This window comes from Drosophila novamexicana, unplaced genomic scaffold (assembly GCF_003285875.2).
Source record: "Drosophila novamexicana strain 15010-1031.04,08,12 unplaced genomic scaffold, DnovRS2.1 tig00000008-arrow-pilon, whole genome shotgun sequence".
Taxonomy (NCBI): Eukaryota; Metazoa; Arthropoda; class Insecta; order Diptera; family Drosophilidae; genus Drosophila; species Drosophila novamexicana.
Genome location: NW_020824765.1, coordinates 4,950,277 through 4,977,781, shown reverse-complemented (window position 1 = coordinate 4,977,781; position 27,505 = coordinate 4,950,277). Strand labels below are relative to the sequence as shown.

Here is a 27,505-nt window from a genome sequence, read left to right as displayed (position 1 = left end):
AGTTAAATGCACTGCCTAAAATAAAATAAATATCAAATATATATCCATATATATATATAGTGCACCAACCTAATGAGATGTAAGTTTTTTAAAGCATTTTTTAGCAAAAGTTATTTTTAAATTTTAGACCATAATTATAAAGAAATGCTAGGTAAAATTACTGTGCATACATATCGCGAGCAGTTTAACTAAGATTTAGCTATATTAATTATAAACTTCATGTACTTTCGAAACTAATTGTGAAGAAATACCAACAAAAAACAAAAAGCAAGTACTTAATGCATATCAACTCAATGTGAGCAATTTAACTTAAGCGAAGAACGAAAATAGCAACAAATGAATGGCTATTCATAAATGTGTGTAATACCCAATAATCATATATAATGACCCAACGTTTGCAGTAACTTTTAACTTGGTTAGTTCTACGTATTGCCTTGGTTCGTGTTAAGTACTAGGTTTTAGGGATCTTCAGCACAGAATTCAATAAGCGCTTAATACGTTTAAATGCTCTATAGACATAGAACTGTTAAATAATCCACAATCCAGGTGATTCTGTCACTGAACTAAATGCATAACGATTTCCAGTTGAATTTAATGCAAAACGATGACAAATGAACCACGAAAGCAATATCAAGTCAAAAACAAAACAAAACAAAACACAAGACTGAAGGTCCTCCGCAGAATGTTTTCTCAATGATTTTCGTTTTGAAAGGGAAATGTATATCAAAAAATAGGAAATACCAATCAACCATATATAAGTAGCATGAGATCAATTTGTGCAGAGACAACGAACGTTTATAATTTGTTATATTTTTATACAAAGAAACCGAACACTAGAACGACAAAGAAAAATACCAAAAAAATACCAAGTTTGTTTCTGTGTGCTGAATTTAGTCGTATATATACATATATCTGTATCTATATATATATATATATCTATATATACCATTTATATAAAGTTGAAAAACGTCGAGTAGTTACCTTTATCCCTTTAACTACGCCAATTACATACATAGTACATACATAAATATCAAGTGTTTAACTCAACTCTAATGCCTCCATTGACATTGATATATTGATGTATTGTCTACTTAACTCTAAAATATATATGTGTGTGTGTGTGTGTATTTCAAGTCAAACACATACCATTGCATAAGCATTCAACTTGCTAATCTATAATGTACCTTAAAAAACAAAACAACCACAAAACTATGTATATTTCTTAAGCTCTCAATTCTCTTGACTCTTATTCAAATTTTCAATGTACATGACATAAAAATACGATACGAAACATATCAGCAGTAAAATGAAATAAATGATCATTCAAATTGTATGGAAACTAAAACTAAAAAGAAATCAACATTTTAAAATTTAAAAACAATTTTACGCATGCAATGAATAAATGTATTAAAAAAAAACAAGTCTTTAAAGTGAAATCTTACTTATGCAGCATTTATGACACACTGCCCAGCCAAGGGTTAACGTTTTCGAACGGGCAGGCTTGCGACTTTCTGCATTAGCCAACACACAAACCATTTCCAAAGCTTTGCAGCAAAAAGCTCGCGTACGTGCAGCTTAAACTAACAATATAATTTGGCTAAAAGCTCAACAAATCAATTTAGTTATAGCTCGCCTTTGCTTGCGTACGGTTTGCTCTGTGTCGTCTATTTTATGGCATGACGCATTTAATAAAACCATAAAAAATATATAATAAAGAAAAAACTAGTTCAAGTGCAATTAAAATGTGGAAGTCTATGAACTACCAAAAACAGCTCGGCCAAAGATATCAGCTGTGCGCTGGGCGGCCGTTATCTGTGGGCATGGCACTGGAGCAGCAGGTGAGTGTGCTCAGCTGAGCGCAAAAGAGCGTGAGAGCGTGAGAGCGTGCGAATGAGAGAGCGTGAGCGAGCTTTGTTTATAAACAATCCGACCCGCTGGTCAATTTACTTGAACACAGACCCACTTGGAACTATTGATACATTTCATGGATATCTTTTTGCAGACCTCCTCAGCCTTTGTGACTATTCTGTATCATCTTGCCCGCAATCCCGTCAAGCAAACGCAGCTGCGTCGCGAGCTGCAGCACATTTTGCCCAGATCCGAGGACGCCCTAACCGCTGAGAATACCAAGAATATGCCTTATTTGCGCGCCTGCATTAAGGAGGGTCTCAGGATTACCTCCATAACGCCGGGCAATTTTCGCTTAACCACCAAGGATCTGGTGCTCTCCGGCTATCGCGTGCCACGCGGCACGGGCGTGCTCATGGGCGTCCTGGAGCTGTCCAATAGCGACGAGTACTTTGCCCACAGTGCACAGTTTATTCCGGAGCGCTGGCTAAAACCGGACACCGATGCGGAGACACAGTCGTGTCCGGAGGCGCGCAGCCGTAATCCCTTCGTGTACCTACCCTTTGGTTTTGGACCACGCACGTGCATAGGCAAACGCATTGCCGAGCTGGAGATGGAGACGCTGCTGGCGCGTCTGCTGCGCCGCTACCAGGTCAGCTGGCTGGGCCAGACGCCGCTGCAATATGAGAGCACCATTATACTCTCACCACACGGGGATATACGCTTCAAGTTTGAGCCAATTCCTGATTAGAGATTAAAAAACGTGGTAAGTTCAGAGATTTACTTGAAGTACAGCTAACAATATGGGAATGTAATGAATGTTTATAGGAAGGATTAGGGTATAGGGTTAGCGTCGGTTGCGTCCGCGGAAACGCTGATGCGAATGATTAAATTGTCGCTGTTGTTGTTGCTGCTGCTGCTGCTGTTGCTTGAAGGGCTTGGCTACTGGGGGCGTGTCCTGCTGCTCGACGGTATGGGCTAGGGAGATGCACTGCCTGGTGGCCTCCTCCAGCTCAGAGCCAGCTGAATGAATTTCTTCTAGTTCAGAGTTGGGCGTGGAGTGAGCTGTGTGATATAGGAGTTGCTTATTGGGCGCCACAGGACTGCATTATGGACTACTTACTAGGAGCCGCATTTACAATGGCATTTCGCAGCAGTGGCTGGTTGGCGAAGCAGCTATTGAAATTGTTGGGCGAGCCTGTGGAATAGCGAATACACTCGTTACACTCATGAATATAAGAGTCTGAGTAATGTGAATAGAATAGAATAGGTGGACAAACCAATGGGGCTATAGAAAATATCTTCAGAGGAGGTAGCAGGCGTGAGGGTCTCAACAGTGGGATGATCGGGGCTAGCAGGCGTTGGGATCTCAACGTTGGGGTGTTCGGGGTTAGGATTGGATGTATCAGCTATCAGGGTTGAGGTATCAGTGTGTTCTGGCTGTGGCTGCTGCTTGTGGCAGACAGTGCTCGTGCTGCTGCTGTCCGTATCGGAGTCGGAGGCATTAACAGAATCTGGTGCAGGATCTTCATGTTCGGGATCATGTTCATTGTCAGTTGGGAAGTTGCTTGGAGTGGGAGTGCTAGCGGGTTCAATGTTGGCTATTGTGTTTGAACACATGCACAGAGTAACAGAAACAAAGGCAAAATACTAAAGTTAAAATGTTAATTGAAATCCTAGATTGAGCACAATCCAGTTGGGATTAATTGGTATGCAATATTCTAGGAATTACCTGCGGCCGCTGTATTGTTGTACAGATGCGTGTTCATCATGGCGGCGCTCAAATGACCCGGTGAGGATTTCCACTGTTCCTGCTTCGCGGCGATTGCTGCTGTTGGATTAGAGTTAGAGCGGGAAGAGAAAAAGAAAAGATTGGGTATGTCAGGGCAGGGTTTAGGCCAAAAGCTCACAAATTAACTAAAAACAAAACTCTTAAGGAAATTTGGTATTAATTTTCTCTTATGGTTGGACAAAGCAAATAAAGGACTGGTTTCTGGGCACAATTATTATTCTGTATTTCAGTTTATCGTTTATCGTTTCATCCACCAAAAACTTCAAAATCTTATCGCTTAAGTCGTTAATCGATACTTTCCATTAAACTAGGGCTTAGACTTAGGTGTGTCTATATATGCAGAGGGGATCTGTGTATGTGCGTGTGTTTGTGTGTATGTGTGTGTCTAATAAACAACAGTTAGAGAGAGGATTCAATGTCCATTACCAACTTCCGTCTGCTCCTTGTCAGTGGTGCCATTGACTGTGGCCGGCTTTGTCTGCTGATCCTTCGGCTTTTCCACATGATTCTGGTTTGTCTTGTTGGGCTTCATGCTCTCCTTGTGCTACACGGATTGTTGATAAGTTAGTCAGCCCTGTCCAAGGTTAAGGTTAGCTCACCTGCTCTGCATTGGCCTGCTCCTCATTGCTGCTGATCTGCTCGCTGCTGTGGGATGCACTGTCACTGTCGCTGCTGCTGCTGCTGCTGCTGGTGGCCGTCGTCTCATCCTCGGGATTGGGCACAAAGTCAGAGTCATCCTCGGAGTTCTCATTGGCGTACTTGGCCAGCATCTCATCAATGGTTAGATTGTGATCGGGATTCGAGTCCTCTTCGCGCGGACGCTTGGACACGCTGTGATTCAGCTGGTTGCCCTATTACATGGAACTTGGATTAGCTACTTGCTGCAGTTGGTTGCACTGCACCCACCTGTTGTGGCTTTTCCATGTCACGCAAGTTCAGCACTCGCCCGCTATTGGCTCGCTGCACACCTGGTCGACAGATGGCACGGGAGAGCCACTGGCTCAACTGCTGCGTATAGGAGCAGCCCGTCCGGCTGGAGGTCTCCTGCTGGCGATGACGCATTACCCTCAGGCCGTGCACGCGTATGGCGCGCAGCTTGCGTCGACGCGTCTGTATAAAGTATATCATATCCGTCGGGGAGACCGGAGCATTGCCTATCATCAGGGCGCCCAGCGAGACCCAGATGCGCGCCAGGCGCAGCAGTACGATCAGCAGCAGAAACGATGCCCAGGGCAGGGGACGCTCCAGCACGACGGCGCTCGAGTTCTTGTCTGTGTAGGAGGAGAGAGTCAGGCTCCGGATGAAGGCTGCTACGCATAGACAACGCTTTTGCGATTCTTACCCTGCGGCAGACTCCACTTGGTCGTATCCTCGATCAGCTTCAGAGCACGATCGGCCCTCTCGATGACAAACTGGCCCAGTCGGGTGCTCGCAAAGCGTTCCGCCTGCTCACGCACCTTCTGATAGAAGCTGGGCGGGCGCTGCAGTTCGCTGACTTCATCATCGCCGATCAGATCGTGCTGCGTATGCTGATCTTTGGCCTGCATCTCTGTCTTCTGTGCCATGCTGCCGCTCTGCATGCTCCTCAGCTATGATAATTAACTGCGCTTGATTAATGGCATATTTTATACATATATATATATATAATCATAATATTTATATGCGCTCGCGGGGGGTCTGCCACGAAATGTCAAGGAATGTGTGGATGTCCATAAAACATGCATATATATTCTTGATCTGCCGACTAGTCTTCTATTTTTGAAACTATCGTAAGTTGTTGGAATGATCAGAATATGTCAGAGTCGTTCGATTCAGTTTCGATCGATAGAAATCTGAGATTTGTATTGATAACTTATGGGATTTTCACAATATCTTGACCAAACTCAACAATTTAGTTGCCAGGGCAACAGCCCATTGGACATTGAAAACAAGATATCGTACGTCTAGTAAATATATTCTAGAAAGGGTATTTCATGTTTGGCATCACAAAGGTAACTGTACTTTCCTGTTGTACTCACTTTGTTTTATTGTTTTTGTTGGTCCTGTGCCTATATTTTGATTATCACCAACTTTGTCGCTAATCGTAAAGGTACAAATGCGAGCTCTGACAGCATTCGCGGCGTGATTAGGCGCTGACAACCCCAAAAACGACCTGTACTACCTCTATAAGTAAAAGTACTTACTATAGGCATAAGTATGGGTATAATTATAAGTATAAGTATGACTGACACCGTCTGACATCGCCGCGTCTCATTGCCACCTATTCTCATATATTCATTATTTGTATTATCAGCTGGCATCATCGCATCGCACTTTTTATACACTTAAATTCGAATTTGTTGCTGTTTTTGTTGCCTTTGGCGGCTGTCTGGCCAAACTAATGGGAGCTATCAATAGCTATAAAAATTGTTGCTTTCCGGCACCGTGACTAACAACAAAAATCAAAACAAATTAGGTAATATGTATGTATATATGTGTGTGCATATAAAAGTTGTACTTTGCTCTAAAACAGGGAATACTCTGAATAGTTTTCGATTTCTCAGCCTGGTGATAAGCGGAACGAGAGGGAAAAGTCATATTGAAATACCCGATTACCAAATGCCCTTGCCTGCGGTTGAGATGTATATATGTTGCGATATATTGATCTGATCCGAAACCCCCAAGCACTTAAGCTCTATATCCTAGCTCTTTCCCTAAGAATACTATATGATATAGGGCAACGATCCCAACGTGAATTAATGAGAACTTTGTAGAGTGCGTAACAAATCGAACTGCTAAAGTATAGTACCTATCGCAAGGGTATATATTAGGCATAGCCTACTCATAGCGCAGCTTATCTTTGAATAGTGTGAATAATAGGTGATCTTTCCTTCTTTTATGTATGTATACTATATCTTCATCCAATTCCCAGCAATTCCAAATCTTCAAAATGAATTCCCGCCACACTCAATAAAAATCGGCGTGCATTTTGAGCCTGAATAATTTGAAAACATTTCGACGAATATTTGTTATAAATATTTACATATGCATGGCATATAATTTGATATTTATAGCGCTTATTGCATCGCAAAAAAAAAGAAGAAAAAAATAAATACACGAAAAAAAAATGAATGAAAAACGAAAAATTAAATAACAAAAATAATAAAATTATCAAATATTTATTGGCGGGATCAAAGTGTATCGAAAACTGTATGCAAAAGCAACGACTGCACACACATACACACACATGCACAGCTCACAGGGAACATAATTTGTGGTACAGTGTAAGTGGAATAAAGAGATGGCCAAGCGAGAAAAAGACAGATGCATGGGAATGGAAAGCAAGGCAGGCTGTGCACAACGAAAGTAAAAAGTGCGAAAGGCGCAAAAACTAACTGCGACGTTGAACCCTGCAGAGAGCTTGAACTCGCCCAGAGACCGTACCCGCCGCCCGTCTCGGCCGCCTACACATTGAGATAACGGTCGCTGTAGATTAAATGGCGCACGAGAAGCAGCCTAACAAAGCGCACAGCCGATTAAAGCATGACTTACCGGTATTTCTTTTGCTTCTTGTACTTTGCCGATCTGCAGCTCTGAAAGCTTTATTCTTGCAGTTTATTGCCTTTTCTTGTGCCTTAGTCGAAGCTTGCGTACCAGCCGGTATATTAATAGTATTATATTATATTATTTGAAAAATCGGTGAATATGATTTAAAAGTTAACACTTAAAGGCACGGAACCAAACTGGCAAATAGACCAACGAACGGCTGCACAACTCCCGAGTGACTGAACAAGGCAGCGCGAGCCGAACGGCCGCCAACCGGGAGACCAGCGATCGGCAGCACTGATTGCCGTTATCAGAAGAGCGCACTGCGCGACGAAGAGAGCGCTAGTTAAGCTGCACTCAGCATTGGAAACGAAGAGAGGCCAATTGCAGCTATATCAAGTTGCGCTTAGTTTAAACAACTACTAATTAACCACGAACTTCCGCAAATAGTTAAAAAAGGTCGCCTGTCGCGTGCGTTTACACTCGGCTTGCATTAACTGGAGCGTAGGCAAAGCAGAGCCCTTGGGCTGAGTGGGAAAGTGTTGGCGCACACAGCTCGAGTGGATGCTTGAAATCGCACGTTCATTTAAGCACAGGTTAGGCATTCCTGTGTTAGTGCAAATAAATGCATTCAACGCTAAATCAAAATAGAATGGAAACAACGGGAAAAGACGACATGAAATTGGAATATTTATTCAACTGTCACATTCAATAATTCAGCTGCATTACAGAACACAAAGCACAGCTATTTATCAAGCTAGTCAAGTGTAGGAGCTTTGGCTCATCCTGTTGTGCCGCCAATTATTATCCCGTTTACAGGAGCCGCCCATAGCCGACCAAAACCACTCAACAGGGCATTCGGCGCCACACTCAATTGTCTCGGCGCTCAGTGCAAACACATTCAAGAGCTTTTGTCTAGTACGAGCGACAAAAAGCTCTCAACGAAAATTCAGTTGCGCAAAAACTCTCCACGTTGACGGACGCAGCGACGCGGCGAAACGGAAGAGCGCGCGCTTTGCTGTACAGGCGACTTACGCAGTGTAAAAGCGACTCGGCGAAAGCGCCATTCATCTCGCGTGTGTTGCAGGATAACGGGGCAGCAGTTAAATCCGCAGTGCAATTAGTGGCATATTTTGTGTGTGTGTGTGTCTGTGTGAAGCATAATAGTTAAAACCAACATCTTCTGTCAGTGTTAACTTAAAAGAAGTTGGAGCAGCAGCAGCAGCAGCAGCATCAGGAGGTGGCGCCTCCGCAATGTGTCGATGTAACCAGGAACAAACGAACCAACGCGCAGCCAACTGAGCGGTTCGCGGAGCATACCCCACCGCATAGGCCTCCAAATTTTGTAGTTTATTGGTATTGGTGCTGGGTCGCGTGCCTGTGAGCACACACACACACTCACATACGCACACGCAGGGCCACTAAACATGCGTAAGTAATGAGCAAAACACACACTCAAACACACGCACACACACACACACAGGTCTATAAAAAAATGTTTTCCGCTATGCCAAAAATTGATAAACGACCTGCGACCCGCTCCATAAAAAGATGTTGACACAGCGGAGCCTGACAAAAGTAACGGGTTAATAGCTTGCCCTCTGCCCTCTGCCCCCGGCAACAGCTGTTGTCTGTATGTACACACACCTACATGTGTATATTTGTAAGCAGATTTGAGTGGGGGCTCTTTGTAATCCGTTATCCTTTAGGCCCCAGCCGGGAACACTTGACTCGCTTCTGCATTTGGCCCAGCGCTTGGCTCAGGCTCGCTTTGGGCTTTGGCTGAGCTCTAAACTTTGAGCCCCACTCGAGTGGGCCTGCTTAGCATGCAGCCACTGCCATTAATGTGGGCTATTTTTATATGCGGCTACGGCAAAATTAGTTCGCGCATAAATTTGTGGAGCGAGGGCTGCTCAAAGAGTTGCCAAATAAGCACATGCTAAAAGAGAGGGAGGTGGGAGAGAGATAGAAAGAGCAACAATAAGATGGGGAGAAAATGGCAGAACGTAAGAGAATCAGACAGAAGCAAAAACAGAGCTAAGCAAACTGGGCAAGTGTGGGGCAAAGAGAATAAATGGGTTTTCTGTGATTAATGCAGATGTTTATTAAGTTTATGGCTACATTTGAATGAATAAGAGAAGAAAAGAGACAGAGAGAGAGAGAGAAAGGGGAAAGAGGGAGAGAAAGAGAGAGAGAGAGAGAGAGAGAGAGAAAGAGAGAGAGATAGAGTTTAAAGTTACAGTGAGATTAAGAAAGTAAGTACAAGTCGAAGGAATTGCATTTTCTAAGTTGTGCGATTGATTCAGATTGATCTTGTTTTTGAATTGAATGTGAACTAGTTCGTTCGAGCAAGAGTGTAAGTGTAAGTGAACTGATCTATAGGAAAACTGGTTCTGTTAACCTCTATTTCGTCTGTTTTTCGAAATTTCTTTTATTTTTTTTGTATCTGTTAAAATGCATTTCCTGTTTTAATAGTATTACTGTAATTTGTGTAAATTAAGTGAACTATAAAATGGCTCTTGGCTCATTTTCTGGTATTTCTTATGTCACAAGTGCGTTTGTACCTCAATATTGAATGTTGCGATTTATTATTTGCAACTAGTTCCGTGCTCCTAGGAACTTCCAACCCTTCTAGCTCTCAATATTCCTAGTTCTTCAATATTCTCTTGAAGTTATCAAATTCTCAATATTTTGAACATTGTATTGAATTTGTTTTTAGTGGCATATTTAAACAAGTTTTGGTGCTGCCCTCGCTGTTGTTTTGGCGCTAGCGTCGACTACTGGCGATTCCACGCACGGTCACACGGATGTTATTCTTCATGGGGTTATGGCACCTTTGCATGCAGCAGCGCTTCCGCTGCACACACACACGCACACACACCACACACACACCACACACACTCTCTCATAGAAAAGAAGAGAAGCGGCACACGCCACAACTTGCATTCCGTCTGCTTCTCGCACATGAACATCACTTGTGGCTAATATACAAGTATTTGCATATTCCTCTACTCCACCCCTCACCACTCCTCCCCACCCCACCCCGCATAGTTCTTATAGATGTCGCGTGTCATTTGGCTTGAAATTTTTTTTAATTATTGCTTAGCGGCATTTGCGTCCATTTGTCGCATGTGCCGCAGCGCGCAGATAAATTGCGGCATTAGTTTGGCGACAATATTTTTTGCTTCTCGGACCTCCTCTCAACCCCGCCTCCCAGTTATGCGGCCATTTGACTTGTCAGCATCTTGGTGTGTGATGGTCTGAAGCGGGGCGGGGCAAAGCAGCTGCGTCGTCGCCGCCGCCTGTGGCCTCGAGATGTCATCTGTCTGCCCCATTGTTGCTGCCCCGCTGCGTTCAGGCTGCGCAGCATGCCACACGGCTAGCACCCAGGAAGAAGGCGGCGTCTGCGTGATTGAAATTATAGCCGCATTCACAAATTGGTTACATGAAATTGTAAAATTCGACTGAAAATGGCCAAAAAGGAAAATCTCATTATTGTTGCTCAATTCGCCGCCTGACAGCTGCCTTGAAATGACACCATTTGTTGTGCCCCGCGCTCTGCCTTAATCTGCAATTGCAACCTGACACTTACCACTTGCCGCTGAGGCTGTTTTTTGTCCAAAACTTTTAATTACTTGTCGTGACATTTGACCTCAAAGACCAAAGAGTTAATTAAAATTGGAGCCAAGGCCCTACGAACACAGCTACACTTACCATCAGAGTCCAATAGCTGGCACACAGATCCATCCACATCAACTGGGCTGCACTCGGCTCGTTAAGCTTTATATCCCTATTCGTGCACTCTAGTACCGTCATTATCCTGTCCACTCGCACCTAATTAAGGCCGAAATGCCCAGCCTTGTGTGGGGCTAACGGCGATTTTCGCTGCTGACCAAGTTAATTAACGCTTGCAGCTGATGAACAATGCAGCGATTATAATTTTGTATTCATATGACAGGCTTTTATGTCGGGGCTTAGCCATAATGTGCCTCGCCTTGTCGTAAATGATAAGCTTTGACGAGTGATTGGGACGCACACAGCTACACTTGGAGAATTTGTAATTGACTCGTAGAAGATTATCATGGGCTTATCAAAAAAATGAATTCACTTTGATATGTGCGTGTGGGAAATGTTTGCTTAAGGGTCATGCTGTATTATTTATGCTGCTTTGTAGTTTATACTTAATGTGAGCGTTACAAAAACCAATTTTATTGAACCAAATTAGTCTTGAAATAAAGTTCAGTTTAGATAAATTCGGGTTTTCACATCACAATGATGTTTGTATAAAGCTATAATGTGCTTTCAAAGCTGTTAAGAGCTTTTATATACTACAACTTAATTGTATTGTGTTCTATTTGCTTTTAACGCTGTTTAGAACTATCATAATTGTTCATTATATTTCAAAGCTGTTAGAAGCTTTGGTATAGTACTGTTACAACATTGAGGCTTTAATGTGCTTTCAAAACTAGCTTGAAAGCTTTAGCTTTCTGATTTATGAACTAATATACCTTTCATCTTAAAATCAGCTTTACAGGAAATGTATTTCTAAAGCAACCTTTATTTGAGTAATTCAAGCGTAATGAAACTTTTTATTTGATAAATTGATTATAGTAAAGATAACTCAAGCTCCTTTTCACACACAAATAACTTCTCATCTTCATTAAATCTGGCTTGATTTAAGCTTCCAATAAATGCAACAGCATTGCATTTGATTTATTGCACTGATTGCTTTTTATGAAACCCGTTTTTCTGGATCTCTACAGCTCTAATGCCGCGTGAGTAATTGCCCCTTCGAGCTGAACAGAATGCACAGAAATCTACATTACATATACGCCCTGTTCTATCCCCACCAGCCGCATTCATGCTGGCAACGCAGTTTCCCATTAATTACCCTTTGCACGCTACACTTTCTTTTGTATGCCACGCCCACCAGCAGAGTGCTGCAACTGCTGTGCATTTTAAAGTGTGATGTCTTGCTTTTTGCCATTTGCCTTAAAATTGTGTTGCATTCACCGAAACTTAAAGCAGTTTTTGCATAGTCAAGCGAGTTGTGTGTACTATAAATGGGAACCCAATAAAATGTCTCGTCTCGAGTTTTTCCATTGGCAACAGCTGTAACCCTCCATAGCCTAAACATCAACAAAATGTTCCATGAATTATTCAAAAATCGACGGAGCAGAAGAAAAACTCATTTACGCAGCACTCGACTTGAAGAGTGGAAAGCAGCGACATTCACTTATATTCAGGCAACATTCTGGTAACTTTTCTCATTGTTTTAGAGAAAAGTTGGCAAATGCACGGAACACACAATGTGTTAATTTCTTCTATATTATATCATAAATATGAATAGTAGACAGCCAGCCCCATGTGGCACGCAGCTGCATGGAAAAGCTCAATGATTTGTTTAGAAAATTCTCTTCAAATAAAAGTTCTGTCGTTTAGCGTTAAAGCGCACAGCTAAATTTATATCGCAGCCGAATAACTTATTAGAATTTTTTATGATTTGAGAACAATTCAGAATGGAATCTCGTTAAAAAGCGCTGCTCCAATCGCTTTTTATTCGAAACCACTGAAGAAAACAAACCGCAAAAACCCTTCAAATTTCTGTGGAAATGGAAACGTGAAATTCGTAGCTATAAATGTTACGTTTGATAAGCGCCTCGCAATGGGTTTGCGTGTTGACCAAGCATGCGAATTAAAACACCAACAACAACAACAAAAATAACCACAACAACAACAACATCAACTAGAGCAACCATAACAATGGAGCCCTAAATTGCTAGGGCATTATTTAGTGTTTCAGTTGATTGTATACATGAGATACACGTTAAGCCGTAGACAAAATGCAAGATCAATTAAAGCAGGTGTTATATAGGTGAGAAAATAGTTACACGCCCTGTTTTCTGTCTTTGAATTCGTATAGCTCGAATGTGGTATACTAGTTGTTTAAAGGGATTTCAAACTAAGAACTGGCTTAAAGATCACATCAATTACTTGCTTATAGTTGTTCCAAGCTAAGAACTGGTTCAAAAGTGGCATAAAACACTTGTTTGAAGTGGTTTCAATCTAAGAGCTGGTTCAAAAAGGGAGTTATTTAAAGTGGTTACGAACTAGGAACTGGCTCAAAAGCTGCATAAATTATTTGTAAAAATAGTTTCAATACTGGAACTAGTTCGAAAGTGGTATTACGTAGGGGTCTAAAGTGGTTCCAAACTCAAAACTGACTCAAAAGTAAGTAAGTGGTCCGAAGCTAAGAATTAACTTACAAGTTGTTTAAAGTAAATGCAAGAACTGTGTCAAAGTGATAAAAATTAGTCTTCAAAGCAAGGAAAGCCAGCTAAATATAATTTATATGTAAATAACTTTTGTTTTAAAGTTACCCATTTTGACTGCTGATAACAAAACCCAGAAGCATTAATAAGAACAGCCAGTAAATAGGCTCAAATTTATGCAAAGCCATATTTACATATGTACCAGTTCGTGCTACCCCCCTCACACCACACTACACTACAGGGTATAACTAGAATCATAAGCGACGAGAACGATAACAAAGTTAACTGCCAGCGCGACGGGCGTTGCGCGTTGCTAGACAGCCACATGACGCCAGTTCCCGTTCGCAGTTTGGGGCAACAACAATCACAGCCAAACGGCGGCAGCTGGTGACGTCATCTGCTGCTGGGCAACAACACTAACAAACATCAACAACAAGACGGCACACGCCAAAAATAAGTCAAAACAACAAAAGGGCATATAAACAGCCAGAGGCTAAGCGACAAACTGATTACAAAGGGCATAGTATACAACACTTGCCCCCCACCTGTCCGTAGATGCAACAGCAACAATCAACGACAACATGTTGACAAAGTCAGCAACATTTGCCTCAACAGGTGAGCAGCAGCAACGGGCAACACACACACACAAATATTAATAAGCGGCAAAATACTTTTTGGCTTAAGCACAACACATGCCGCACACACAGATACACACACACCCATACACACTCACAATCGCCTCGAGTATCAGCTGCTAAATAATTGATTATTGGCCTCGAGCTTGATTTATTGGCTAAACCCACACAGAAAAGCGAACAACTACAAATATTCTAAAAGGCATATTGCACATGTCTCCAATCATATTCATAATAGATATTCCCCTCCCCCACCCACTCTCTTTCTCTCTCTCTATATATCTCGCTGGCATTAAATGCCGCCTGTGGTTGCATTACTTGATTGGCTTGACAATTTTCGATTTCGATATGGCCTGCTCGTAATATGCCCCAAATGACGATGATATCCTTTGCATTACCTATAAAATGACCTGGCGTACAGCAACATGCCACAAACGCATTTCCGTAGCAATAAAAATGGTAATGGGCATTTTATTAATACCCTGTTCGCATGAAATGTGCGCCTTAGGGTTGCTTGATTGGGTCGGCAACTAATATGTTAAAGATATAAATCCTGATCAGTATGAAAGGTTACATCATTTGATAACTATATCTCATCGATCTCTGAGTCTACAAAACTATACTTTTGCATGTTTAACATCTCACGTAAGATGCTTAAGATACGATTTTGAGAATCAGTGTAATTTATGCTGGTCAGTTTTTACCAACTAAATATTTCAAGATGGTTTCTAATGGATTTTGTACAAGGTCTGGTCTTAAAGGGTATCATCAAGTCATTCAGTCACATCTCTTATTTGCTGCTCAAATCAAATACAAAGCCTTATAAAAGGAAGTCATTAAATTGACCAAAATGCTGCTGCGTATTGACATTATTTTTCTGACAGTCATGGAAATGTGCGACGCCAGTTGCCAGTTGCCCCATTTGCCTTTTGTGCAGGCCACATTGCGTATGTGTGTTAATCGCAGGCTTTCGCCTGTCCAGGCAAAAGTTTTAATGGCCAACAGAGCTGAATCATGGGCAACAACTTTGTCGTTGAATGTTTCAAGCTGGCCAATTGCAGTCAAAAGCCGCGGATTTAACAAGCACGTTACAGTCGAGTGTGCTTCACTGTGAGCTACCCTGTAGCTAGCTGTGGCGTATCGGGTAGTATTGATTCGCGGTGGGTATTTGGGCGGGTACACTTTGAAATTTATGAGTAGCTACCGATCTAGGATTAAAATATTCTCTTAAAATTAAAACAATTAATATAAATATTCAAAAGAAAAGTTTACTATTGCTTTTTTATTCTAAGCACTTTTAGAGCATTTAGAAGCAATTCCTGGGAATTGGACAAAAAAACCCTTAAGCAGGAAGCATAAATAAAACATTAGCACAACTGGCTCAAAATTAACTGGAAGTGTAATAATATACCCTACGGCAATTCGGTCATGAAGTGCAGAAAAATAACACAAGAGCTTTACTTTTTATTTGTCTTCATTTTTTTTCTTAACTCTGATTAGTGTACGAAATGTAATGTTGATAGTTCTTTCAATTAAAATTATTTAAAGTGTCAGTCAAAACTGCGAGAATAAACAAAATATACGTTTTTATATCTCAAGCTGCAAAGAATATGTACCATAAATCGTAGCATACTTCTGTGCGCTCTTGAAAATCTGCAAATGCAAAATCATGCTGCATACTTTTGGGGGTGTTAAAAGAGCAAAGCCTATTAGTCTTGCTCGTTGCGAGTTGTTTCACACAGGACTCGACTGAAGATACGCAAGGATAAGGCCGCGTGATAAGCAAATTCTGTTCTATACAAAAAAGTCATTTTTGTCAAAGGTAAAGGTAAAGGTAAAGGTCAAGGTGAAGATAAGGACTTTCTGTTGGCCAAAAGACACCTCGATAGTCTTTCCTCAATAGCCAAGCTATAAGCAATTTTCTATATTTGCACAAAGTGAATGTTCCAAATGAATATACAGAAAAGGAATTACTTTGGTTAAGGGATATTGGATATATTAAAGCTTAAAAATAAAGATGTTTAAAAACATGTAATAAATAAACAAAGTAAAGTTAGTAAGAGAAATAAGCAAACAATCTCCCTTGTTTGTAACTTTAGCTTTGTTTGCAATTAATACTTAAAACTTTAATAGCCTTAGTTTGCATTAGTTTACGTACTTCGCGACTCGTGCCCCTCGGTTGATTGGGCGAGGCGTGGTATGTAGCTAGATTCTATTGCCAAGGGCAGGCCGCTGGCTAGTGAGATTTGTATGCATTCTGGGCTCAGATACTATGCTAACAGAAATAGCAAGTTGATAGAGAGGAAATCAACTGCTGTGAAATTTATTGCATAAGTGCACGAGACGACCGTTGCCGGCGGTTGCCTGTCGAGATTTGAACGAATATTTGAAGTACCAGGCGAAAAGAAATAATAAATGCGAGGAAACAAAATCAGAGGACGGAAAACTGCATTACAGACTCTTGGATCGACTGTTCAAAAGACTTAAAGCAGCAGCTTTTTAAAAAAAGCGAGGCTGAAAAAGTTTACATATTTCCCAACTATTCCTGTGCCACTCGAACCTGTGAGCTTACCAGGATACAGGAGTTAACTAGAAACCATCGACAGGGAGGGCGGGTAAAACAAAGAGCCCTACATGTTTTTCAATCATATTCGTGCGCATTTTGCAGGCATTGAGTAAATAAACCAAACAGGTTCACCAGCAACATATCTATGATAGGAAATAAACGAGGATATTTGGCAAATCGAGGAGCCATTGACTTTAAATATTTGTTCTCCCGGAGGATGTGGAATGTGGATGAAACATACAAAATCGGCCACACCTCGGCCATTTATTCAAAACATTTTATTTCCTGTTCACTTTAAATAATCATATCTCGGATACATGAAATCTGTTCTTGCAAAGATTGGAATTTTGTAACTCGATCTTGATCTTAAATAATGCAACAAAGAAAAGATACAAATAAACTAACTTAAAGCAAGTCAAAATGAAAGAAATAAGAAATAGTTTTGTTATATTTTGGGTAAATTACAAAGGATTAAGAATTAAACAACAAAAAAATTGTTTTTACCCGAGATACAACGAATCGAATAAGTGAAGTCTAGGATGGGTAGATTTGTCTGAAGATATGGGGATCATCTGACTATTCAGCACTAGTTTAATTTCAGTCGCAAGGAAGAGCAAAATCCCTAGTATGTCGTTAGTCTTAGCAGCAAATTCTGAAAACTATTTACACCAGCGTCGTAAATATTCGGACAGATGTCCAACTTCTGCGCACACACCAACGAGAAAGTTTTGTAGCATGTGTCCAATTATTGTCTAATAGAATATTTATACCGCATAAATGCTCAACACCAGCTAAAACTAATTCCCCAATGCCAGTACGCTCGTCCTGGGAGCGTTTTAAGAGAGCGGGCGCAGCTAGAGTAAAAAAAAATAATTACCATAAGTATGTACTTACGAGACCTCACACACACACACTTGCACACACACACACCTTGGCTGCCCGCCCCTTGCATTAAATTAATTAAAATGTGGGGGCAACAAGAAAAAAGTTAAATGTTGTGCTGTTGTTGTCAGGACACGAAGCTTGAATATGATTAAATATTGTACTTGTTGGGCTCATTTTGGTTATGTAAAATCTCGCTCGTATCCCTTTGCCCTTTGTGTGTCCTTTGAATCACATGTGCACGCACACAGACACATATATGTGCGCTTTATTCATATATAAAATGCTGCGTCTGATTTTTAAAATAATTTCATTCACAAACTTTATTGCCGCACGCTGACAGTCTGTGTCGCATGATGTGCGCTTTGTAAAGGGGGATGGGGGTGGGGAGCAACGTTTTGCCTCAAGCTTTTATGAGTGCGTAAAGCTCGCTACGCACGCACACACACTTACACAGGCAATTATGCAGTTACTTTGTGTGCGCCTCCATTTGCATTTTATGGGCGCCCTTTCCAATTCGTGATGCAGCGGCAACACAGCATAAGGCATTAATAATGCAAAAGCTATCGCCGCAAAACACACTACAGCGCACACCCACACATCCACACACACACACATAACTTGCACACACATGCCCACACAATTACAGTCGCGTCTCGCGCTACTATTCATTGCCAAACAATACACACAGACACACAAACACATACACAGAGTGCGCCACTTGACTTTTTGCTAGTGTGTGTATGTGACCTATAGATGGCGCTAACAATAACAAACACTGCTTGTGCCCCACGGAAAACATCCACTGTGGCAGTCTTTTAGGAGCATTGCTGCTGTGCAGTTCGTGCCGCAACGCGCGGCGCCTCGCCGAACTCTGTGTTTCCACTTCAAGTTATGCAAAATTTATCTAACATTCTTTTATTTTGAACTATAATTTGTTTGTGCTGCATTTAAGGAATATTGTGTCGGGGGTGCGGCCGTGTTGTTTGCCGCCCCTTTGCAATCGGCAAGTGAATATGTTAATTATTAATGCAGCCGCCTGATGGCCATGCAATCAACGTTGCACAAGAAGCAGCAGAAGCAGGCAACATTTGCGCTGTGCCACAAGTTAAACAAAATTGTTCCAGTTGCAGGTAGCTACCGGCCGAAAGCTACCGACCTATGAATACTCTATTTCCGACGTGAAATGAGCTCAGCTAAGCCCTTTTATAAAGGCGGCAGTGGGTATGGCTGCGATTTTATATATATTTTCAAAGATAATCACCCGTAATCCAGCAAAACTAATTTTGGTTGGTCTAACTCTGTGACTTCTCCAACTGTGCACCTTAAACTGTAGGGGCGGAGCCAGCCTGCCTTTGGCAGGATCTTAAAAACATATGAAAAGTTATCTACAAATTGTAACTCTCAAACTTTAAAACTGTAATTTGAAAGGTATGACTCTAAAGCTGTGGATCTAATAGGGTGGCTCCACAGCTGTGACCCTTAAGCGTTGACTCCTAATCTACAATCTACTGTGACGCTGAAACTGTAACTCTAAAACTGTAGCCTTACAATTGTAACTCTTAGGGATTTTAAATAATTTAAGTGTGACTCTAAAACTAAAGAAAGATTTCAGCGATTTGTCTTTGATCACAAAGGTAAATCTGCAAATCTCACGTTGAGCTTGTGACTCAAAACTGTATCCTTGTGGCTCTTAGAAAGTGACTTGATATACTTCTAAAACTGCGACTTTATATACAAATAATGATTTTAGCGATGTATAGATCAAAGGTAATCTTACAACTGTAACGCTAAAGCTGTGACTCTAAAACTGTAACAGGCAATTGTTCAGCGATTTCCTAATGATCTCTAACTAACTAACTAACTAATGGACTCTTGACGCAAAACCAAGGCTCAAAACTGTGACTTGGCAAATGTAACCCAAAATGAGCTTGTGGTATTTAGCTATTAGCTGTAGATCAACCTTATACCCGCTTTTCTTTTAGCCACAGGGTATTCCAATATTTCGCCCGTGATTTAAGTTATCGCATTCACATGGCTCGGCAGCTGTGATATAAGCCAGCTGCGGTCACTCAGCAGCGTAAGAGAATTCATGCCACCTTCTCTTTCTCTCACTCTCCCGTACTCCCACACTCTCTCTTTCTCTCTCTCTCGCAAGTGGCATCCAAATGATGTCATGCGGCATCTTCGTGGTGCTCAGTCATATATGATTCGTGCGCTGGATCGCAACGCGTCAAATTTTTTTGTTAAATCGATTATCGAGTTGCTACGCACTAGCTTAACCACCCTTTACCCTCTCTCCTTCACCTCTTCCGCCAGCTCGCATACACTACTTGGAGCGTGAGGAACAACGTCCTTGCAGCAGCCGCTTGCCCGCCGCCGGCAGCGTTGATGCCAGCGCTGCCAGCGCCTCGCCGCCGAGTGGAGTTGGAATCTCGCCGCACGGCTCGCCGCACGGCTCGCCGCAGCTGCAGCAGCGCCTGGGCAAGCATCTGAGCAAGTCCGCATCGGAGCTGAATGGTCACGATTGCCACAGCAACGAGTCGCCGCATCTGTCGCCGAAGCGGGCCAAAAGCGCCGCCTCACAGCAGCTCGTGAGCGGCAGCAGCAGCGTTGTGGGCGTGTCCAGCGGCGCAGGCGTGCTGCAAAAGACGCACGGCTTCTTTAACAATCTGAGGCACCGCTGGAGTCGCGCCAAGAGCAAAGACCGCATTGGCCGCAAATCGCCCAGCGATTTTCTGGAGGAGAGCACCGACTATGCCGCCGACTACAGCTCCGAGAGCAGCTCCGTAACGCAAAGTCCCCGACATCGGGCCACCACAATTGGCTCACCGCTAGCGCGAGATTTTCGTGCCACTGCGAAAATGGCGCAGGTTATCCAACGCTTCGGCGGCTCCATGGAGGGTCGCATCGACGAGCAGCCCGAGCATGGCAACAGCCACGCCCCGGCAGTTGGCGCCAGTGGTGCAACGGCTCAGCAGCAGCAGCTCGATGCCCTGCAGGTGAGTTCCGGTGCAATGCTTCTTCTACTTCTTTTTGGTTTTAAATATTTAATTTGCCTGTTTCAATTGGATTCCGTTTTCTGCTTCACTAAAAACGAAACAATTTTCAAAATTTGTTTACGCTTCTTTCGGCAAAAACTTGACGCACGCAACGGCAACTGTCGATAACAATATCGATAAACGATAACAATTGAAATGCCACTGCCCATCACTAACGCCCAACTCTAGGCCGACGAGCTGCGTCGTAAGCGGGAGACACAATTACGACAATTCGTCTTCTTTCAGCTACGCGTCCATCTTAAATCCGGCTGCGACCTGGTGGCCATGGACAAGAATGGTAAGCCCGTTAAGGACTCGAACACACAAGCCCACGCCCACGACCATGCCCTCCCTCGCCCCGCACCGACATGCAACCGACATGCCCTGTCACTTATGTTTCTTTGTGTTTTCCTCTGCGCCAGGACTGAGTGATCCTTATGTCAAATTCAAGGTGGGCGGCCGACTGCTGCACAAGTCGCGCACCATTCACCGCGACCTCAATCCTGTGTGGGACGAGGTGTTCATTGTGCCCGTGGAGGACCCATTTCAGCCGATTATTGTCAAGGTGAGCAAAGCCACAACGAGAGTAGCTTATGAAATATTCTAATGAAAGGCGATAAAATTTAATTAGAGCCCAGATTAATTGTAGCTATAGAGACACATATTACTGGATAAGCTTTAAGCTTAAAGGAAAATACATTTCTCTTCAAAACTTCCTTAAGAAGAAATATTAAAATAATTTGCCGAACCGCTGCCAATTAGCTGAGCTTTAAGCTTTAAAGATTATTTGTTTTCAGTCGTTGGAGCGTTTAAATTTTAAGCAACTATCTAAAATATAAAAAGCGATTTTAAAAATGCAGTAAATAGTTGGAGTTTAAGCTTAAAGTGAGATTAAATCCTGACTAAAGGTCAGATTTAAGCTCTTGAAACTAAATTCACAGTATTCAGCTTAATTTCAAGTGAGAATAAAAATTAATTTAATCTAGCTGTAATGTAATATATCTTGCTTAAAGCTTTTAAGACTATTTGCGCGTTGTTGTGTTAAAAACCTATTAAAAACGAGAAAGTCAAAATATCCCTCATTTGCCGAGTTTAAATACCCTTGTAGATATTTGCCTTGCTACTTTGCAATTGTGTGCGAATAGTGAAGCTCGTAAATGCTGGGCTTAATAAAACACATCTTAGATTCTTCCTTCAGTGCTATATAATATAGAAGTTCGATTTTAATGAGAATGTAAAAGCATAGTTTAATTAATGAATGCCATCTTTGGTTAAGATATATTGATAGTAAAAAGTTTTTCATATAAGGACCCACGTCCAGCTGGTTATTTAAGTAACATTCAGTATGTGACAGGTCACTTATATTAAAGTTGAGCTTTAGGCCTTGAGTAAGAGCAGTTGTATAGCTTTAATGTTATTAAACTTGTTTGAAGTATTCAGGAATATTTGTTTTCAGTGGCCTGTGAGGCTCATTATTAACAACTATCAGAAAATAAAAAGAGAATTATATTTGGCAAATATTTAGACAAAAGATTGTGCCTTAAGATCTTTGAGCTTACATTGCAGTATTCATTTGAGCTTTGATTGGGAACAATTTAATAGGTCTAATGCAATTAAGCTACAGTTTTAATTGAGCTAAAGCAAAGTTTGTGGTAGAAGAAAGGGCAATTTAGAAAGCACTCCTCGCTGCCAAAAATGAAAATCAATTTCCCAAGAGAAACAACAACAACAATCAGCTACGAAAATAATTGCCAACATGACATTCAATTTGGCAAATTGCTTCACATTCACTCGAATGCAAGCAGTTAACCGAAACCAATTTCCGCTTTTCGCCAACGCAATTCCCTACAGGTCTTTGACTACGATTGGGGACTGCAGGATGATTTTATGGGCTCGGCGAAAATCGATCTCACTCAACTGGAGCTGGGCAAGGCGGAAGATATCAATCTGCAGCTAAGCGATACGAACAACGGGGAGCCGGGCCTCAGCATGGGCGAGATACTCATCAATCTGACGCTGTGGCCGCGCAGTCAGGAGGATAAGGAAATGGTAGGTGGCTGTCGAATTAAATTCAATAAACAATTTGTTAAATGACGATAAATGGAGGAGCTACAAGTCACTGGCAAACCGGAAGTTATGCATCACATGCAATGTATCTCACAGATACAGATACTTGGCTACCAAAAGGTACACCTCTATCTAGCTACAGTTAAGGGCTCATCAGTCAGTCACATGTTAGCTACTTCCGACTGTGCGACCTTTCCCTTTGCCCAGTCACTTCACATAATCGCCCATTACTTTTGTTTTGTCATTCGTAATCGTTACAACATTTAGCAGCTTGAAGTTTGTTTCGATTGCGTGCAGATTTATGGCAGCTGTGACTCAAACTCTTGACTCTTGGCAACTCTCTCAATTAGTAAGCGACTCAAACAACACTCAGCCGGCAAATGTGCCACTTCCTCAGTCCCGACTAAATATACTCAGTTCAGCTTGGGCATTGTTAGGCCGAGCGTGTGAGCCCCGGTACACTTACTGCGGCGCTGCTTTGATCGCTGCTCATTACAATTATACGTAAAGCGCTCAACTTAGGCAACAAAAAGCTACAACTAACAATGACATAGGGGAAATACCCCGAATAAACCAGAGTAAACAGCATTGAAATGGGCCAAGTTAATTACAGCACAACAGAACTGGTATACTCTTATATTTGGAATACACAATAAGTGTGCTTTTCTACGCGAATATCAAGTATTTAAAGGCTTACAGAATTTGGTTGGTTTTTGTCAGTGAGTTATACGAAAGAAATATAATCAACTGTCTTTCTTCTGGCCCTCCCATTTTCACTCATTCTCTTACTCATTCGCTTTCTGCATCTCACGCTCTCTCTCATTCGCTTTCTACCTCTCAGTCTCTCTCTCTCTCTCTCTTTCTCTCTCTCTCTCTCTCTCTCTCTCATTCGTTTTCTACCTCTTCTTATTATCACCCTTCTATGCGATTTTCATTCCATTAAACAGTTTCCACACACAACCGTTGTTTCACCCTCTGTTAACCTCTGTCCCAAGTTATTTTTCTTTAATTATCACATATGTTTTGCCCTTCTATGCAAGTTTCTTTATCTTTTACTTGAACGAATTTAATGCTTACTTTTTGAGCTCCATTGGGTTAACCTCTTTTAAGTTTGTACACGAAATTAATTGTTTTATATGTGCATATTTATACTGATAGTACGCATTTGATGGGCTCTTGCCGACAACCAATTGTACAAAGTTGGAGGTCGCTTGACACCAATTGCAGGCAGTCGCTGCTTATCAGCGCCTCGGTCTCAGCTCTGTCTCAGAGCCGACGCTTTGCGAGCACGTAGTGTGGCAAAGTGCATGTGGAAGTGTATATGCCCACTTCAAGGTTAGAGAATTCATTGACACACGCTAAAGCCGAGAGCGCGACGCCAACGAATTGGCTTTAGTCATTGCGCGGCGCTTCGTTTGCGAAGTGGGACTTTGATTTGTGAGGTGCGTGTGTGTGTGTGCTTGTTGTTGTGCATTGGTTGTGCGGATTATGGATTGGCCTGGTCCAATTTACCGGGTTGCGCCGCGCATGTTGCTCAAGAGGCTGCGCCAGCAGCACAGCGAGCTACGTGAGCAGCTGGAGCTGGGCTGCGAGGAGCTAAAGGAGGTCAACTCAAAATGCACTTTGGATGTTGTGAACGGGTTTCAATTACAGCTTTCCATTAAATCTTACAGCACTTTCAACGCAATTCCAAACTAGCTGAGTCATCGAAGCGTCTTAAGTCGCAAATCTGGAGCTCCGTGGTGACAATACTTCTGGTCAAGGCCAAAGATCTGCCGCTTGCCGAGGATGGCAGCAAGCTCATCGACATACACTTCAAGTTCAGGTGAGTAATTGAGACTAGGCTAGTGAAGAGTGTGAACCATCTAGAACTCTGGCCACAGATTGGGCAACGAGAAGTACAAGAGCAAGTCTTCCTGGACGGAGCGCTGGCTGGAGCAGTTCGATTTGCATCTGTTCGATGAGGATCAGAATCTGGAGCTGGCTCTCTGGAATCGCAATACGCTGTACGGCAAGGCCAACATTGATCTGAGCGTCTTCCAGCGCGAGACCACACATGGCATCTGGAAGCCATTGGAGGACTGCTGCGGCGAGGTCTTCCTCATGCTGACCATAAGCGGCACCACGGCGCTCGAGACGATTAGCGACCTGAAGGCATTCAAAGAGGATCCGCGCGAGACCCAGCTGCTGCGCGAGCGGTATCGCTTTCTGCGCAGTCTGCAGAATCTACGGGATGTGGGTCATCTCACGGTCAAGGTGTTTGGCGCCACGGGCCTGGCAGCGGCCGATATTGGCGGCAAATCTGATCCTTTCTGCGTGCTGGAGCTGGGCAATGCGCGTCTCCAGACGCAGACCGAGTACAAGACGCTGACGCCCAGCTGGAACAAGATATTCACCTTGTAGGTGACATCCGTACTGTATCAATTGAAAGTAGCTCATCTCCTTTCGCTTTACAGCAATATCAAGGACATCACCCAGGTGCTGGAGGTTACAGTCTACGACGAGGATCGCGATCATCGCGTGGAGTTCCTGGGCAAGCTCGTGATTCCCCTGCTGCGCATCAAGAGCGGCGTCAAGCGCTGGTACACGCTCAAGGATAAGAATCTGTGCGTGCGCGCCAAGGGAAACTCGCCGCAGATACAGCTAGAGCTGATTGTGATCTGGAACGAGGTCCGGGCAGTTTGTCGCGCTCTGCAGCCCAAGGAGGAGAAGCTCATCCAGCAGGAGGCCAAGTTCAAGCGGCAGCTCTTCCTGCGCAATGTCAATCGCCTCAAGCAGATTATAATGGACATACTGGAGGCTGCACGCTATGTCCAGTGAGTAGTCCGCTCTGAGTGGGGTGTGGCAGCTGATCATTCTCTCTTCTTCTCCTGCAGGAGCTGCTTCGAGTGGGAATCGCCCGTGCGCTCGATCATTGCCTTCGTGCTGTGGATTGTCGCCTGCGTCTATGGCGACCTGGAGACGGTGCCGCTGGTGCTGCTGCTCATCATACTGAAGTATGTCCCAGATCCGTGATAAATCTAAGTTAAACTCGAGTTAACTCCTTTGAATTGCAGAAAATGGCTCATCAGGCTCATCACAGGCACCACAGACGCCAATGCGGGCCACTATGATTACGAGTACGACGAGGATGACGATGACGACAAGGAGAAGGAGGAGAAAAAGTCAATTAAGGAGCGACTCCAGGCCATACAGGAGGTCTCGCAGACCGTACAAAACACGATCGGCTATCTAGCCTCCCTCGGCGAGAGCACCATCAAGTGGGTGGCAGCCATAGACCCATAGACCAAGTGGTGCTCAGCTCATGCTTTCGCTTTTGCCTTCCTTCCAGCACATTTAACTTTTCCGTCCCTGAACTGACCTGGCTGGCGGTGGTGCTACTGCTGAGCGCCATATTCGTGCTGCATTTCGTGCCGCTGCGCTGGCTGCTGCTCTTCTGGGGCTTCATGAAGTTCTCGCGGCGCCTGCTGCGCCCCAACACCATACCGAACAACGAGCTGCTGGACTTCCTATCGCGCGTGCCCGACAACGAGGAGATTGTAAGTGTTGTTGATCATCAAATTTTATCAGTCTAATTGGATTTGCCTTGCAGAACCAGTATAGAGAGCTGCCGCCGTCGGCGACCACCGACCAGGCACGCAATAATCCCAAGAAGAAACTCAAGGGCTCATAGTCCATAACCAGCGCTGATGCGGTGCTAGTGGCACCGCTGCACCACAGCGCAACTGGTCCACAGCATCTGATGCAGCAGATGACCACACGCTTCCGCGCCAATACCAGCCAGCTGAAGCACAAGTTTGGCCAGGCCAAGAGCCTTAGTCTAAGCCAAGGCGATTAGTCCACTTAGTATACAAATTAACGGCACCTAAGCAACATCCCAGATGCAACTTTAACTAAATGCACCAAAGTTTTTGCTTAAATTAAGAGCTTAAAAAAAAAACAAGTAGAAATCTTGCTGTCGGGTGTAACCGACTGCCTAATGCTCGTTCACAGTCGAATAACTCCGTGAAAGAAACCCAATTAATTCAAATTAATCTCTAGAGCAACTCCTCAATAGTCTCTATACCAAATTTCCATACTTAACTTCTTAAGCTGTCGAATATATATATAGAATATAGATACTCGAGTATATACAAACCATGTTTCCCGTCAGACAGACGAGGGAGCCAATATACTCGTTAACTTGTGAACGAGTATTCGAATATTTTAGGCAACATTCATATTTTTATCTCAGCTTAAAATCGAATCAAACTATTTACACTTGATGGATATACACTGAGCAAAACTATGTGGTTCAGTTATGTAAATACACCAACAGCATATTGTACTTTAAAACGCATACTATATAGAACCAGTACCTAAAATTATTATTGAACATCTATCTGTATTTACCAAGAAATTTACCAAAACGCTAACCGAGCAATTCCTTTGCAATCGTATGAATATGAATTAATTATTTATTGTATATTTCAATTTGTGATATTTTTCAAAGAATTCAAGCTAGAAGTACTATGTGGCTTATCCAAAATATATGAGAATACTTATATATATATATAAAGATATTTGAATACCTTTACTTCTGAAGTTACCCTACGATATGAATGTATTTATGTATTTGTACTCTAAATGATCGCCCTCAATTTAATTTAAGGCTTTTTATATGCATACCTAACTATACTTAACCATATATGATAGATCTATTTAACTAATTATTGTAATTAAATTGATCAACAATTACCTAGTACATAGGTTGCCATATGAATTGCAATCCAAACAACTCCGAGAAATGCATGAGAAACAACTAATTAGATAGTCGAAACTATTTTATACTCCAGCAACAAAGTTTTTATATACATACAAGTCCTAATTAATTAACA

At 42.6% G+C, this 27,505-nt stretch overlaps 3 protein-coding genes across 14 annotated transcripts; 2 read left to right on the top strand and 1 right to left on the bottom strand.

Annotated features, from left to right (window-relative positions):
- Positions 1–1,660: 1,660 nt before the first annotated feature.
- Positions 1,661–15,631, top strand: LOC115761663 (probable cytochrome P450 12b2, mitochondrial). 4 transcript variants are annotated; one of them, XM_030703626.1, is made up of 3 exons: positions 1,661–1,838; positions 2,003–2,614; positions 15,374–15,631. In XM_030703626.1, the coding sequence occupies exons 1-2, from the start codon at positions 1,743–1,745 to the stop codon at positions 2,597–2,599; spliced, it is 693 nt and encodes a 230-aa protein (XP_030559486.1). In that variant the 5' UTR covers positions 1,661–1,742; the 3' UTR covers positions 2,600–2,614; positions 15,374–15,631. The 4 variants fall into 4 exon arrangements, with proteins under 4 accessions (XP_030559486.1, XP_030559406.1, XP_030559651.1 ...); XM_030703546.1 differs by having other exon boundaries at positions 15,365–15,631; XM_030703791.1 differs by lacking the exon at positions 15,374–15,631 and adding an exon at positions 6,552–6,630.
- LOC115761168 (flocculation protein FLO11) lies at positions 2,615–7,383 on the bottom strand. Of its 8 annotated transcripts, none has more exons than XM_030702870.1 (9): positions 7,172–7,383; positions 4,983–5,242; positions 4,547–4,911; positions 4,240–4,491; positions 4,067–4,184; positions 3,581–3,679; positions 3,129–3,449; positions 2,972–3,046; positions 2,615–2,913 (listed from the first exon to the last, which is right to left on the bottom strand). In XM_030702870.1, the coding sequence occupies exons 2-9, from the start codon at positions 5,218–5,220 to the stop codon at positions 2,696–2,698; spliced, it is 1,686 nt and encodes a 561-aa protein (XP_030558730.1). In that variant the 5' UTR covers positions 5,221–5,242; positions 7,172–7,383; the 3' UTR covers positions 2,615–2,695. The 8 variants fall into 8 exon arrangements, with proteins under 8 accessions (XP_030558730.1, XP_030559048.1, XP_030558811.1 ...); XM_030703188.1 differs by having other exon boundaries at positions 3,581–3,676; XM_030702951.1 differs by having other exon boundaries at positions 4,983–5,229.
- Positions 8,151–27,505, top strand: LOC115761025 (multiple C2 and transmembrane domain-containing protein). Of its 2 annotated transcripts, XM_030702674.1 has the most exons (12): positions 8,151–8,596; positions 19,840–20,522; positions 20,751–20,859; positions 20,984–21,126; positions 22,413–22,610; positions 24,302–24,453; positions 24,512–25,027; positions 25,085–25,444; positions 25,505–25,624; positions 25,685–25,888; positions 25,960–26,167; positions 26,221–27,505. In XM_030702674.1, the coding sequence occupies exons 1-12, from the start codon at positions 8,593–8,595 to the stop codon at positions 26,299–26,301; spliced, it is 2,778 nt and encodes a 925-aa protein (XP_030558534.1). In that variant the 5' UTR covers positions 8,151–8,592; the 3' UTR covers positions 26,302–27,505. The 2 variants fall into 2 exon arrangements, with proteins under 2 accessions (XP_030558534.1, XP_030558613.1); XM_030702753.1 differs by lacking the exons at positions 8,151–8,596; positions 19,840–20,522; positions 20,751–20,859; positions 20,984–21,126; positions 22,413–22,610 and adding an exon at positions 23,592–24,233.

Bases quoted from the DNA above. Each gene is read 5' to 3' on its own strand.
- LOC115761663 (XM_030703626.1), top strand. From the start codon at position 1,743: ATGTGGAAGTCTATGAACTACCAAAAACAGCTCGGCCAAAGATATCAG. The intron at 1,839-2,002 runs GTGAGTGTGCTC...ATCTTTTTGCAG, and splicing joins GCATGGCACTGGAGCAGCAG to ACCTCCTCAGCCTTTGTGAC.
- LOC115761168 (XM_030702870.1), bottom strand. From the start codon at position 5,220: ATGCAGAGCGGCAGCATGGCACAGAAGACAGAGATGCAGGCCAAAGAT. The intron at 4,185-4,239 runs GTGAGCTAACCT...CAATCCGTGTAG, and splicing joins AGCAGGCCAATGCAGAGCAG to CACAAGGAGAGCATGAAGCC. The intron at 3,680-4,066 runs GTAATGGACATT...CTAATCCAACAG, and splicing joins CAAGGAGCAGACGGAAGTTG to CAGCAATCGCCGCGAAGCAG.
- LOC115761025 (XM_030702674.1), top strand. The intron at 21,127-22,412 runs GTGAGCAAAGCC...AATTCCCTACAG, and splicing joins TTCAGCCGATTATTGTCAAG to GTCTTTGACTACGATTGGGG. The intron at 22,611-24,301 runs GTAGGTGGCTGT...TAAATCTTACAG, and splicing joins GTCAGGAGGATAAGGAAATG to CACTTTCAACGCAATTCCAA.